Below are 13,591 nucleotides of genomic sequence, written 5' to 3' on the forward strand. Positions count from 1 at the left end.
GGCAGTATTATTACATCTATCGCGGCATCGTAGGACGCCAGAATTGTCCTAGTAGAGGAAAGCACGCTGGTCATGCAAAGTGGTTTATGTCCCAGGGCAAGGATGTAGCGATCTACCCAATCTCAAAAGGAAGGGATTCAAGGGAAAGAAGGTTCGTCTTCCTCGTCCACGACCCAGAGCCCTGGAAATATGCACATGAAGCCATCGAATGCACGCACGCGGAAATTAATGCTGATGAATGGTCGCCTCACTTGATCGCCGCCTGGCGTTTGCCTGCTTGGAGACGTTGCTCATGCATCATCTCCAGGACATGCTGCTGGAGCTGGGCAAGGTTTAGAAGACGCTGTCGTGCTGTCCCACTTGCTCTCGCTCACGACATCGAAACACCAGATCCCCGCCGTTTTCGAAGCATACGATGCTGTGCGGAGACCACGCGCGCAGAAGGTCGTTCAGACAAGTCAAGAAGCAGGGAGAATGTACGGCTGGAATTTACCGGGCTTTGGAACTGATATGCAAAAGATCGTGGATAATGCTAACAATCGTCTCCGTTGGATCTGGCAGCATGATATCAGAGCGGATGTAAACGGGCAGAGAATATGTTCGCCGAACGCATCCGTACTTCCGAATCAGCTTCTACTACACAGACCAAATTCCAGTTTTCCATTGCAGTTGAGAACTTTGACGGAAGTAATCCAAATCATATCGGTCTTCACGACGGTGATGCATATAAGGAGGACAGAGTGGGTCTAGTCGGAAATTAGAGATTCCGCCGGGGAGCCGATTTCTTAGCCTTCTATATATATTTCTGCTCTTCTAGTAAACAATCTATTTTATACCTCGTCGTCGCTCTCTCTATACCTTACTATCGCTATCGCTGCTCTTACTATCGTAATAGACACCTATATTAAAGGCCTCGCAGACGCCGTAACTAGCTATATTAAAGGCCTCGAAGAAGCTATAGCCTTCGACTTCGCTGCTACCGCCGCCGAGCTCGAGAAGGTAGTATTTAATACGCGGTTTAACGCGAATAGAGACGTTAAAAAGTATAGTATTAATAAGCTAATAATAGCGGAAGATATAGCGGATATCTTTAGTAGAATGCGGCCTATTAAGCAAGACGATTTGCTACTCGACTTAGCTAGTCTCGACGGTAGTAAAGAACTCGATAGTAGTAAAGAACTCGGCGGTAGTAAAGGTAACGGTAGTAACGGTAGTAACGGTAGTAAAGAAGATACTAAAGGCGAGATTATAAGTAATAAAGAGCTAACTAAGAAGAAGAAGGCTTCTTATAGCTATAACGAATTTAAGAGCCGCTAGCGTAGTTATTACTTCAACGCGTCGCAAAGGCTAGTAGTACCTATTCTAGCTAATATCGCTTTATAGCGACAGTTGCTATTCGGATTGCGACCGGAGCCCTTCTAGGTTAGTAAGGACGATAGAAGCACCTACTAGCTATTAATTAACAACGTACAGTATACTAATAGCGCTTACCCTATATCCGCTTCGAAGTATATACGTATCTTTAGCTTTAAGTATCGCCTTAGTCGTAAGTAGCGCGCCTCGTAGGCGGATAAGTCGAAGAAGTCGAATAATAAAAGGCTTCGTAATACTAATAAGGACCGTAACCTCTATATAGCGCGCCTAAAGGTTGAAGTGTTATATAAGCCGTATAACGAGACTAACCCTGCTAGCAACCTCGTTAAGAACAGTAAGAAGGAGTTTAAGCGTATTAAACCGGTCGAATACTAGTTCTCGTACTAAAGTAGGGATTAGGCCGCTTATAACTACTCTCTCGAGACTTCTAACCGTAATAAGTTAAATTCCTTCTAGCGGAAGGTAGTTAGTAACGAAAGGCAGAAGGGCTATAGAGCGGCGGAGGTAAAGGACAATATAATAGGTAAAAACGCACCTAGGCAATATAAGGTTCTTAAGGCTTCCGGAGGCCTTAGTTTTAAGCGAATGTACGTTCTTAATAGCGCTCGAGGCTTCCGTAAAGTATACCCTAATATCCGGTATACTAGCGGTCGATTAAGTACCTTAGTACAGTTATTAGAGTTAAGAGATTAGTTATTAGAGTATAAGTTCTTATTTCCTCGAAGTATTAAGAATTAGAGGTATTGCCGCTAAGTATCCGTAAGCGGTTTAGCTTATCTCTTAGCGCGACCTCTAAGTAGCTAATCGGCGCGAGACTACCCTTTCTCCGACATTATCCCCTCTATTTTCCTTATTTAGAATCTTCCTCGAATACTAACTTATAATAACAATAGCACAATACCTATACGAATACGTCGAAGCTAAGTATTATTAAAGTAGCGCCGATACTATTAGATATATATTTGCTAAACGGGAAAGACTAGAGCTTCTATAAAAATATAGGCGGCTTTGTTTAATAGATTCTATATATAAGACGAATTTCCTAGGTTAGAAGCTATTTACTATTATAGTACGCGACACTACCGGCTCTTAGCGCTGCCCCTTCTATTTTCTTATAGAATACGAAGACGGCGACGTTATATTATCGTATATACTTGTTATTAAGAGATAGTGTCGAGAAAATAGTATAAGGTAGACTTCTAGGTACTAGGTTATAGACGATAGCGGAGCTAAATAGCGAGCGGTCAAAATCGCCTTTCTAGGTCTAATTATAGGTAAGATAGAAGTAACCTATTATCTCTACTATAAATACGTCGACGCTATACTCCGTAAGCGCTTTAAGGCCGACAAATATAAGAAGACCTTAGACTATATACTTATAGCATTAAAATTCAGAAGAACGGAGCCTAGTTATAACGACTCGATAAATAAAGCAATTAACGCGCTTCTACGCAACCTCTACGGCTAATCTAAGCGAGAATAGGTTAAATATATTAAGAACGAGTTTATTAAAACTAAGCGAATATAGGCTAATTTTGTACGAGAACACTTACCTCTATATATATAGTATAAGACTACTAATCTATTAGAAGGTCTACATTCTTGCCTAAAGAAGGGGGACCTTAAACGCGCTATAGCGGCGTTCTCGCTAAAGGGTATTGCTGTCTACGTCGACAACGTTGCGAATAGCTTCGACTATAGGGCTAATATCGCCCTTTATAACTTCCGCTCGAAGATATACCCTATTATCTATACTAATAAGTAGTTAAAGCTACTTCCTTACCCTATCTAAGCCCTTATTACCGCCGAGATTGCGCTCGGTAAGCTAGAATTTAATACTAGCGATATTAGAGACCTCGATAACTATAACTTCTGCGAGTGCGCTTTCTACCGGAAGTATTAGATTATATACCGCTATATCTATATATAGAACAAGCTCTATAACAACCTCTCGGAAGAAGACTATACTGTATAGATATAAGGCTAGTAGGAGAGCGGCTTCGAGTTATACTTTACTCGAGAGCGCGTTATTATTAACCTCGAGCTAGAGACAATAATAAGACTAGAGCGACGCGCTATTAAGATAAAGGAGTAGGTATTTAATATCCGAGAGCGCTTCTATAACCTCCGTAAAGAGTTAGCTAATAGTATAGACGACGATACAGCCGACAAAGCACTTACTAAGTAGTTGTCTCGAATATAGGCGGCTATAGACCCTATTGTTACCCTCTTAGTTGCTAAGCTAGTTACAGAGGTTTAGTTACTCGGCCTTTAGGTACCGCTAGTACTATTACTACTATAGCTGTATTAGATAGTAACTGCACCGACAAGCTCTTATAATCGGTCGCTATAGGATACTTCGTCTATACCGTAGTATTTACTTACTTAACTAACGCGTAGTAGTAGTAGTAAGAGGTCGAGAAACGCGTAGAATAGGGCGGTAGCAGCGGCGGTAGTAGTAGTAGTGCGGCAGTAACGATAATAACACCTCGGATTAAGCGATATTGCTATACTATACGTAGACTTTAGCTTTATTATAGCGATAGCGAGGTTAGAGGGTAGTAAGGGCAGTAAGGGCGAGAGGAAACGCGTAGTTTGTTTACTAAGATTTAAAACAGTAGAAGGTGCTAACAATAGAATCCGTGTCTCGTAATCTCCGGTTCCGGCAGACCTACTCTATCCTCGTTATATGCAAGACCTTTACGACGGTAAGTAAAATAAGAGACGGTAATGCATATAAGGAGGATAGAGTAGGTCTAGTCGGAAATTAGAGATTCCGCCGGGGAGCCGATTTCTTAGCCTTCTATATATATTTCTACTCTTCTAGTAAACAATCTATTTTGTACCTCGTCGTCGCTCTCTCTATACCTTACTATCGCTATCGCTACTCTTACTGTCGCAATAGACACCTATATTAAAGGCCTCGCAGACGCCGCAACTAGCTATATTAAAGGCCTCGAAGAAGCTATAGCCTTCGACTTCGCTACTACCGCCGCCGAGCTCGAGAAGGTAGTATTTAATACGCGGTTTAACGCGAATAGAGACGTTAAGAAGTATAGTATTAATAAGCTAACAACGGCGGAAGATATAGCGGATATCTTTAGTAGAATGCGGCCTATTAAGCAAGACGATTTGCTGCTCGACTTAGCTAGTCTCGACGGTAGTAAAGAACTTAACGGTAGTAAAGAACTCGGCGGTAGTAAAGGTAACGGTAGTAACGGTAGTAACGGTAGTAAAGAAGATGCTAAAGGCGAGATTGTAAGTAATAAAAAGCTAACTAAGAAGAAGAAGGCTTCTCGTAGCTATAACGAATTTAAGAGCCGCTAGCGTAGTTATTACTTTAACGCGTCGCAAAGGTTAGTAGTACCTATTCTAGCTAATATCGCTTCGTAGCGACAGTTGCTATTCGGATTGCGACCGGAGCCCTTCTAGGTTAGTAAGGACGATAGAAGCACCTACTAGCTATTAATTGACAACGTATAGTATACTAATAGCGCTCACCTTATATCCGCTTCGAAGTATATACGTATCTTTAGCTTTAAGTATCGCCTTAGTCGTAAGCAGCGCGTCTCGCAGGCGGATAAGTTAAAGAAGTCGAATAATAAGAGGCTTCGTAATACTAATAAGGACCGTAACCTCTATATAGCGCGCCTAAAGGTTAAAGTGTTATATAAGCCGTATAACGAGACTAACCCTACTAGCAACCTCGTTAAGAATAGTAAGAAGGAGTTTAAGCGTATTAAACCGGTCGAATACTAGTTCTCGTACTAAAGTAGGGATTAGGCCGCTTATAACCACTCTCTCGAGACTTCTAACCGTAACAAGTTGAATTCCTTCTAGCGGAAGGTAGTTAGTAACGAAAGGTAGAAGGGCTATAGAGCGGCGGAGGTAAAGGACAATATAATAGGTAAAAACGCACCTAGGCAATATAAGGTTCTTAAGGCTTCCGGAGGCCTTAGTTTTAAGCGAATGCACGTTCTTAATAGCGCTCGAGGCTTCCGTAAAGCACACCCTAATATCCGGTATACTAGCGGTCGATTAAGTACCTTAGTATAGTTGTTAGAGTTAAGAGATTAGTTGTTAGAGTATAAGTTCTTATTTCCTCGAAGTATTAAGAATTAGAGGTATTACCGCTAAGCATCCGTAAGCGGTTTAGCTTATCTCTTAGCGCGACCTCTAAGTAGCTAATCGGCGCGGGACTACCCTTTCTCCGATATTATCCCCTCTATTTTCCTTATTTAGAATCTTCCTCAAATACTAACTTATAATAATAATAGCATAATACCTATACGAATACGTCGAAGCTAAGCATTATTAAAGTAGCGCCGATACTATTAGATATATATTTGCTAAACGGGAAAGACTAGAGCTTCTACAAAAATATAGGCGGCTTTGTTTAATAGATTCTATATATAAGACGAATTTCCTAGGTTAGAAGCTGTTTACTGTTATAGTACGCGATACTACCGGCTCTTAGCGCTGCCCCTTCTATTTTCTTATAGAATACAAAGACGGCGACGTTATATTATCGTATATACTTATTGTTAAGAGATAGTGTCGAGAAAATAGTATAAGGTAGACTTCTAGGTACTAGGTTATAGACGACAGCGGAGCTAAACAGCGAGCGGTTAAAATCGCCTTTCTAGGTCTAATTATAGGTAAGACAGAAGTGACCTATTATCTCTGCTATAAACACGTCGACGCTACACTCCGTAAGCGCTTTAAGGCCGACAAATATAAGAAGACCTTAGACTATATACTTGTAGTATTAAAATTCAGAAGAACGGAGCCTAGTTGTAACGACTCGATAAACAAAGTAATTAACGCGCTTCTACGCAACCTCTATAGCTAACCTAAGCGAGAATAGGTTAAATATATTAAGAACGAGTTTATTAAAACTAAGCGAATATAGGCTAATTTTGTACGAGAATACTTACCTCTATATATATAGTATAAGACTACTAATCTATTAGAAGGTCTACATTCTTGCCTAAAGAAGGGGGACCTTAAACGCGCTATAGCGGCGTTCTCGCTAAAGGGTATTACTGTCTACGTCGACAACGTTACGAATAGCTTCGACTATAGGGCTAATATCGCCCTTTATAACTTCCGCTCGAAGATATACCCTATTATCTATACTAATAAGTAGTTAAAGCTACTTCCTTACCCTATCTAAGCCCTTATTACTACCGAGATTGCGCTCGGTAAGCTAGAATTTAATGCTAGCGATATTAGAGACCTCGATAACTATAACTTCTATAAGTGCGCTTTCTACCGGAAGTATTAGATTATATACCGCTATATCTATATATAGAACAAGCTCTATAACAACCTCTCGGAAGAAGACTATACTATATAGATATAAGGCTAGTAGGAGAGCGGCTTCGAGTTATACTTTACTCGAGAGCGCGTTATTATTAACCTTAAGCTAGAGACAATAATAAGACTAGAGCGACGCGCTATTAAGATAAAGGAGCAGGTGTTTAATATCTAAGAGCGCTTCTACAACCTCCGTAAAGAGTTAGCTAACAGTATAGACGACGATACGGCCGACAAAGCACTTACTAAGTAGTTGTCTCGAATATAGGCGGCTATAGACCCTATTATTGCCCTCTTAGTTACTAAGCTAGTTATAGAGGTTTAGTTACTCGGCCTTTAGGTGCCGCTAGCACTATTACTGCTATAGCTATATTAGATAGCAACTATACCGATAAGCTCTTATAATCGGTCGCTATAGGATACTTCGTCTATACCGTAGTATTTACTTACTTAACTAACGCGTAGTAGTAGTAGTAAGAGGTCGAGAAACGCGTAGAACAGGGCGGCAGCGGCGGCGGTAGTAGTAGTAGTGCGGTAGTAACGATAACAATACCTCGGATTAAGCGATATTGCTATACTATACGTAGACTTTAGCTTTATTATAGCGATAGCGAGGTTGGAGGGCAGTAAGGGTAGTAAGGGCGAGAGGAAACGCGTAGTTTGTTTACTAAGATTTAAAACAGTGGAAGGTGCTAACAATAGAATCCGTATCTCGTAATCTCCGGTTCCGGCAGACCCACTCTGTCCTCCTTATATGCAAGACCTGAGAGACAGGGAAGGAACTGTCGCCCCCTGCTAGCTTCTCTCCCCGACTCTGTCCTTCGACCTGCACTCCCCTATCACGCAATAATTTGGAATAGGGAACTCAGTCTTGATGTCCTGAGAATCTCTTTGCTTTACTGCTAGCTGCAATCGATATGTCTATGGCGCCAGCAATAATCTGCTGCTTTGCAGCTGCACGATCTACGAGCGATTCCGATCACGTCCACTACTCATGCCATCAGACACATCAACTCAGAACGGCGCCAATGAAGATCTCGAGTAGTATGTACAACAGTTCCTCGACATATGATATCGGCCTCCGGATCTTCGAAAGCACCACTGCTGTTCAATCAATACGACTACCCGGCTCAAGAACTAGCGAACCCAAATATAGAGTTGTATTATGCCAAGTCGATTACACGAGCATGTTGACGCCGTTACGGCCGCTTCAACCCCGGCGACAAGGGGGGTTTCCTTGAAGCAGATCTCACCCAAGAACACGATAAATTAAAGAATCACAGAGTGTGTTACGCATTGGGAGTGGCAGTCACCAAAAACGCGCACCGTAGATTCTGGGCAGTGCTATTCGTTCAGACCCTTGAGAATGCAGGGATGTCGGCGGATCCACTGTCACTACGATGCGCACAGTGCACCCAAGCCGGAAGTTTCGAATACGAGAGAGAAAAATACTACATGCTGGCTCCCTCCTGGCTACGGGAGTGATCCAACAATACTATATAAGACTGACCCTCCTTGTATTACAAGTCCACCTCCCACCCATTCTCCAGGCATACCAGTCCAACATCTTTACAATCCATCCAACCAACCACCACTCATTCAAAATGCACCTCACCACCACCCTCCCCCTCCTCCTCAGCGCCACCCTCTCCTTCGCCCTCCCCCAAGCCACTTACGGCACCTACACCCCCAAGACTTACACCACCTCCACCACCTCCACCACCCCCAGCACTTATTACTGGACCGTCACAAACTGGCACGTCGACTGCGCAAGATCAGGTTGCACTTACAATTTCAATGTAACCGGTCCCATCTCCGCGCCGAACCCAAGTTTCCTCGCCTACTGCTACGGCTCAGACACAGGCTACTATGCGCAATGCAAGGTTCTGCAGTACACTGCAACCGCGTCGGGAGCGCCGTCTGTAGCGGCGAGTTTGAGACCAAACACGGGGGATCAAATTGCGGTGGTGTCGGTCAGTTTGGCGTTTGTGGAATCTGATACTGGGTGAGTAGAATTCTTCTGAGAGGTGGAGAAGCGGGTGGGGTTTTTTTTGCTGATGCTAATGTGATGATACAGGGTCGCCAGGAATATCACCGGCTACCAAAATGCTCAGTACAATGGTTTTGTTGCGCCGTTGCAGAGTTTCACGATTGTGCCGAGTGGGAATGTCGGTGTTGCTTGAGTAAGGAGATAGGAAGGGGTGGGATGGGATGGAGAGGGGGTTGATGCATGCATAACGCATGCAGCGATCCTTTCGACCATAAACACTTTCCTTAGCGCCATGGGAATAGCCGCCGCTAGCCGTTTCCACCCGCTCGGTCTACTTTTCAGAGGTCGCGCGGGTTTTGCCGACACCGACTTGCAGCACTTAGCTCTTCGACTAGGCTTCAACCCACTTAATTATGCATCACCACATTCTATTATAATACAATAGTAACAATTTCAGATTTACAGAATTCGATGCGTCGATATTTCTGGTGCAGGAACCAATACATTTGGATCGCTGTGGAGTGTACATTAATTCGTGGAAGTATCCAACTCGAATGCTAACATGCTGACAAGTCCGCGCTAACGAAAGGGTGTATGGTCGAAAGGATGGCTGCATACGTTAGTGCTGGCGAGAAGTAGCTGCATGTGGTAGATAAATACTTCGAATGCTCTCTCTCTGAGACTCTCACGCAACCCGTCTTCCTTTATCGGTTCTATTTCTGTATCCGTTATTGGGTATCATGTAGAAACACCGTCGCAATGCAAAATTTTCCTGACCCTTTGACGACTTGATCCTCGATGCTATGCAAGAATAACTGCGAGCAGCAACACCCGCCTCCTTCCCTTCCACCTCATCCAGCCTGCTGTATCAACAACTTCCTCAGCTCGGCAAACTTAACCGGTTTCGGCAAAAACACATCAATTCCACTCGTCTCAGCTTCTTCCCTCGCCTTCTCGCTCGCCAGGCCCGTAAGCGCAATGACTGTAACCCTTTTGAGCCCATTCTCTTTCTCGAAATCTCGGATGCGTCTCGTAGCTTCCATGCCATCCATGATCGGCATCGAGATATCCATCAGCACGAAATCGAAATGCTTGTGATTTGGCAAGTCGGAGATTGAGGATCGGTAGAGGTCGAGAGCTTCTTGACCGTTTTCGGCTTCGAGGTAGGTAAATTTGCACCTTTTCATGAACATGACGAGGAGTTGGCGGTTGATCTTGTTGTCGTCTACGAGAAGGAGGTGCAGAGGATTTGGTTCGGGGCTCGGAGGTGGGGGGTCATTCTGGTTGATGTTTTGAATGGGGTCTCGATCTTCGGTCAACGGGGATCGTAGAGAGGGCGTCAGAGGGTCGATGGGTGTTGTAGCTGGATAAGAGAGAGCTGAGCTGACGGTAGTTCGGAGGTCGTTGGTGCAAGAATGGGGCTCTTTTGTTGAGTCTTTGGCGCCTGAACCCGGGACATCTTCTGACAGAGTTGATGTTATTTGGTCGGCATTTTCAAGTCGAGCGCGAACGTCTTGTGCCCGCTGTAGGCAGTGCATGAAAGCTTTGGCGAGCTTTCTCGGTCCGCAACTACAGCAGTATTAGTTCGTGTTGATCAATACAGCACAGTCTAGACTTACGGTTGCGGCATGACCTCGACGAGCTTTCCTAGCTTCCTAAGAGTCTCCTGTTCGTGTCTGGTCAGAGTGATCGCATCTTGATCGTTCTCGCAGATAATCACAATCGGAACGGTTCGCTTTGAATGCTCTGGATGGCCTTCACGATGGTGATGATCTGCCAGCTTCTCCAGCGGTGGGGGTTCACCAAAGACGTATAAGTCAGCATCCTTGACATCCATGTCGCTCGACCAAGAAACTCTCATTCCGAACCAATTTGTGCACACTTCTCTCACGGTCTGCTGGAAACGGGCCACGCGATGCGTTGGCACGCGACATCTATCGGGATCACCAGGATCCAGAATTACCAAGTGTTTGCCCTTCGTAAGTCGCTCAACTTCGAGCATCTCAGAATCAGGCGCAGGAAGACCATGAGCATCGAGTTCCTGCTGAACGTGGGCGGCGGTCGGCAGGCTTAAGTGGATGTCGATCTCAGTACCTACGTCCAACTCTGAGTGGACTTGCACACTGCCGCCCAGACTATCCACAATTTGCTTGACAATACTCAGACCAAGTCCAGTGCCGGGTTGAAAGGGATCCTCTTGGCTGAAAGGAACGAAGAGTCTGTCTCGCTGAAAGCTGTCGGACATGCCTTTGCCAGAGTCAACGACACGAATCAGAGCATTGATCTTGGAGCTGTCACTGCTTTCCTGAGCACGAAGTGAAACAGCCACGAAGCCAGAAGAGGTGTACTTTAAGGCGTTTCCAAGAAGATTCATGATGATGCGTCTCAAAGCGCCTGGCTGGATTCGCACAATCCAGGACCGCCTAGGACTAATGTCCAGCAGCACTGAGACACCATCGGATGCATGATCATTGGCAGAAGAAGCTGGCAGATTATTGACAGATTCGCTGGTCTGCTGGACAGGCTTGGCGAGAGCCATCGCGCCTGGTAACTTCTTGAAGGTGTGACCAGCCGTCACGGCCTCGGCCACCTCTTCCACGAGGATGCCAAGATCGACATCGGCCGTCATGTTGAGACTATCAAGGGTAGAGTCTGAGGTCAAACTGACTGGCTTGTTCTGCCGCGCTCTTCGTCTCATCTGTGTTTTGCCAAGTTTGTTGATCTTGCTGTAGTCTAGCACATGATTCAAGGTATCCAGAAGCGTCTTGCCGCAAGTCACGATTGAGTTCACCAGTCCAGCAGAGTAGGCATCTGCCGTGGTCTCCGCTAGAAACTCAGCGGCACCAAGTATGCCATGTAAAGGGGAACGAAGCTCATGGCTCATCGAGGCAATGAATGTCGTCTTAGCCGCTTCGTTTCGCTGCATGTTCATTCTGATCACCTCGCCGACAATACAATTGCCGAATGCCCGTAGATGCGACAGATCGGCATCGAGAGCAATACGCCCAACGGTGGATGACCATAGGAAACAACCAGCGACGAGCTTCTCCTCCGAGTGGTCGTACAGCGGTAGGAATGCCACAGTCTTGGCGCCTGGGATATTTTTAAGCAATTCTTTATGATCCATTTGCCGCTTTCGATTTCGTGATTTGGCTCTTGCGTTGGGACTCTCGTCAGTCTTGGTAGACTTATCGGCTTCTCTCTCGCTATTACTCTCTTCCTCTGACGATATACCCTTACCTTCATCGTTGAAGGAGAAGCTGCGACCTTGAGGATAGAGCGCATAGTACTTATCCAAAGTACCGACAGTAAGCGCAGTACTGCCCTCTATTGACTGTCGAGCGTGCTGATCGGCGACCGAGAAGGCCATGAGTTTACACGGCCGGGTAGATGGTGAGCTGTCAGAGTCGGAAGTTCCAGTCTCATGCCGATCAGAGTCGGATGCTGGTGAAGGTTGAGATTTGCGATCGTATACGTTGTCGTGGTTGTTTGGTGGCTGCTTGAAGACTGTATTGCCTCTCGAGTCAGCAGTAGAGCCGAAGATAGCGCAGCCATCCGCGATTGTGGAGTCGCGTAAGATCTCAGCTGCAGACGCAAACATTCGGGACACGCCGTCTGGTCTATTGGACTGAGTGTGAACATTGCGCGAGGATGCTCTCTTTGCGAGACCAGGCCGAGCGGGCTGAAGTGTGTCTGAAAGAGAAGAAACACTCTGTTCGTGGGGTATCGGTTGCCGGCTCTTCTCCCCTTCTGTCTTCTCTCCTTCTGGTGCTTCACGCAGACTCGAGCATTCGTCAATGAACTGCGCCATGCCTCTAACTATTCGCTCGCCTTTGAATCGGTCGACTCGGTCTCTTGCCCATTCGAGGTGTTCCATAGTGGATTGTGCCACCTCCTGCATGTATCTAAGCTCATCTGCACCCAGGCCGTCTCTCGGCGTGTCATTTGACACTGCTAGCGTTCCGATCATGTGTCCTGTACGACTTTGCAGCGGTACGCCAGCATAGAATCGCACTCCCGGCTCCGAGAGCACAAACGGTCGCTTGCTGAAGCGCTCGTCCAAGCGGCAGTCATTGATGATCATGCCGGATGTGGTGTACATGCGCCCGTCTGCTTCTGCGCCAGAGCAAGTCGAATACATAGCGTGCTCGCATACAGCGTCGGCGCGGGCAAGAATTGAGCTTCCCAGCCACAACTCGTCTCCATCTTCAGCAAATCCACGTGTGACAGAGTGTGTTCGGGTGGCTTCGGCGAGGATATACTGGTTGGTGGCGTCGATGAGGGAGACCATGCAGCGGCGTACGTCGAGTCGTATGGCCAGCAATTGCGCAAAGGCTGTCAGGGAGCGGTCGCGGGAGGCGATTGGGGCATAGCCTTGTTTGTGCAGGTCGAGTTGGGCGAGGGAGTCGACGTGTTTGGCGACATTGATAGAGCTGCCGTGCGCTGCGAGCCAGGGCTGGTAGTAGCGCTGCGTTTCGCGCGTCTGCAGCGAGTACGGCATTGTGTCGTGTCGTGTCCGATGTGTGCTGTATGCCCGGAAATCCCGTTTTGCCGGGCGAGCGGCGTTGGCAGGCAGGCGGTCGTGCTATAGCATTATCTGCACTCGGCGGTGAGTGTGTGAATGCAGCAGTGAAGTGTGCGAAGGTCAGCTGCTGTCCAAGTAGGGTAGGAGCGGCGTAGGGTATGTGTTATGCACGTGCGAATGTGCCAGTTCAACAAATATGGATACCTACTTGCCGCCGCTCACTCTCACGCGTCAGTGGATACCACGCCCACAAGCGAGAGCAGCGACATTCCTACTTGCCGGCCGCGGTAAACTGCGGATAATGCGCGCCTCGAATGCGGCTGCTGCAAGGGAGTTGTCGATAGCTTCAGAGTACGTCAGGTTTTGCGCTCGTTTGCCCGGAT

At 46.2% G+C, this 13,591-nt stretch overlaps 3 protein-coding genes across 3 annotated transcripts; 2 read left to right on the forward strand and 1 right to left on the reverse strand.

The window, feature by feature from the left end:
* Window positions 1–8,249: 8,249 nt before the first annotated feature.
* Window positions 8,250–9,374, forward strand: MYCFIDRAFT_212642 (uncharacterized protein). Its single transcript, XM_007933628.1, has 3 exons — window positions 8,250–8,310; window positions 8,335–8,698; window positions 8,771–9,374. The coding sequence occupies exons 1-3, from the start codon at window positions 8,298–8,300 to the stop codon at window positions 8,874–8,876; spliced, it is 483 nt and encodes a 160-aa protein (XP_007931819.1). The 5' UTR covers window positions 8,250–8,297; the 3' UTR covers window positions 8,877–9,374.
* Window positions 9,375–9,552: 178 nt separating this feature from the next.
* MYCFIDRAFT_94454 (uncharacterized protein) lies at window positions 9,553–13,163 on the reverse strand (the record flags this gene model as incomplete). Its single annotated transcript, XM_007933629.1, has 3 exons — window positions 9,553–10,252; window positions 10,303–12,666; window positions 12,877–13,163. Coding segments are annotated over 3 exons (3,351 nt in total), but the record flags the coding sequence as incomplete, so codon positions are not given.
* Window positions 13,164–13,213: 50 nt separating this feature from the next.
* Window positions 13,214–13,552, forward strand: MYCFIDRAFT_179575 (uncharacterized protein; the record flags this gene model as incomplete). Its single annotated transcript, XM_007933630.1, has 4 exons — window positions 13,214–13,292; window positions 13,319–13,343; window positions 13,395–13,495; window positions 13,539–13,552. The coding sequence occupies 4 exons, from the start codon at window positions 13,214–13,216 to the stop codon at window positions 13,550–13,552; spliced, it is 219 nt and encodes a 72-aa protein (XP_007931821.1).
* Window positions 13,553–13,591: the final 39 nt, after the last annotated feature.

This window comes from Pseudocercospora fijiensis, assembly GCF_000340215.1.
Source record: "Pseudocercospora fijiensis CIRAD86 unplaced genomic scaffold MYCFIscaffold_10, whole genome shotgun sequence".
Classification (NCBI taxonomy): domain Eukaryota; kingdom Fungi; phylum Ascomycota; class Dothideomycetes; order Mycosphaerellales; family Mycosphaerellaceae; genus Pseudocercospora; species Pseudocercospora fijiensis.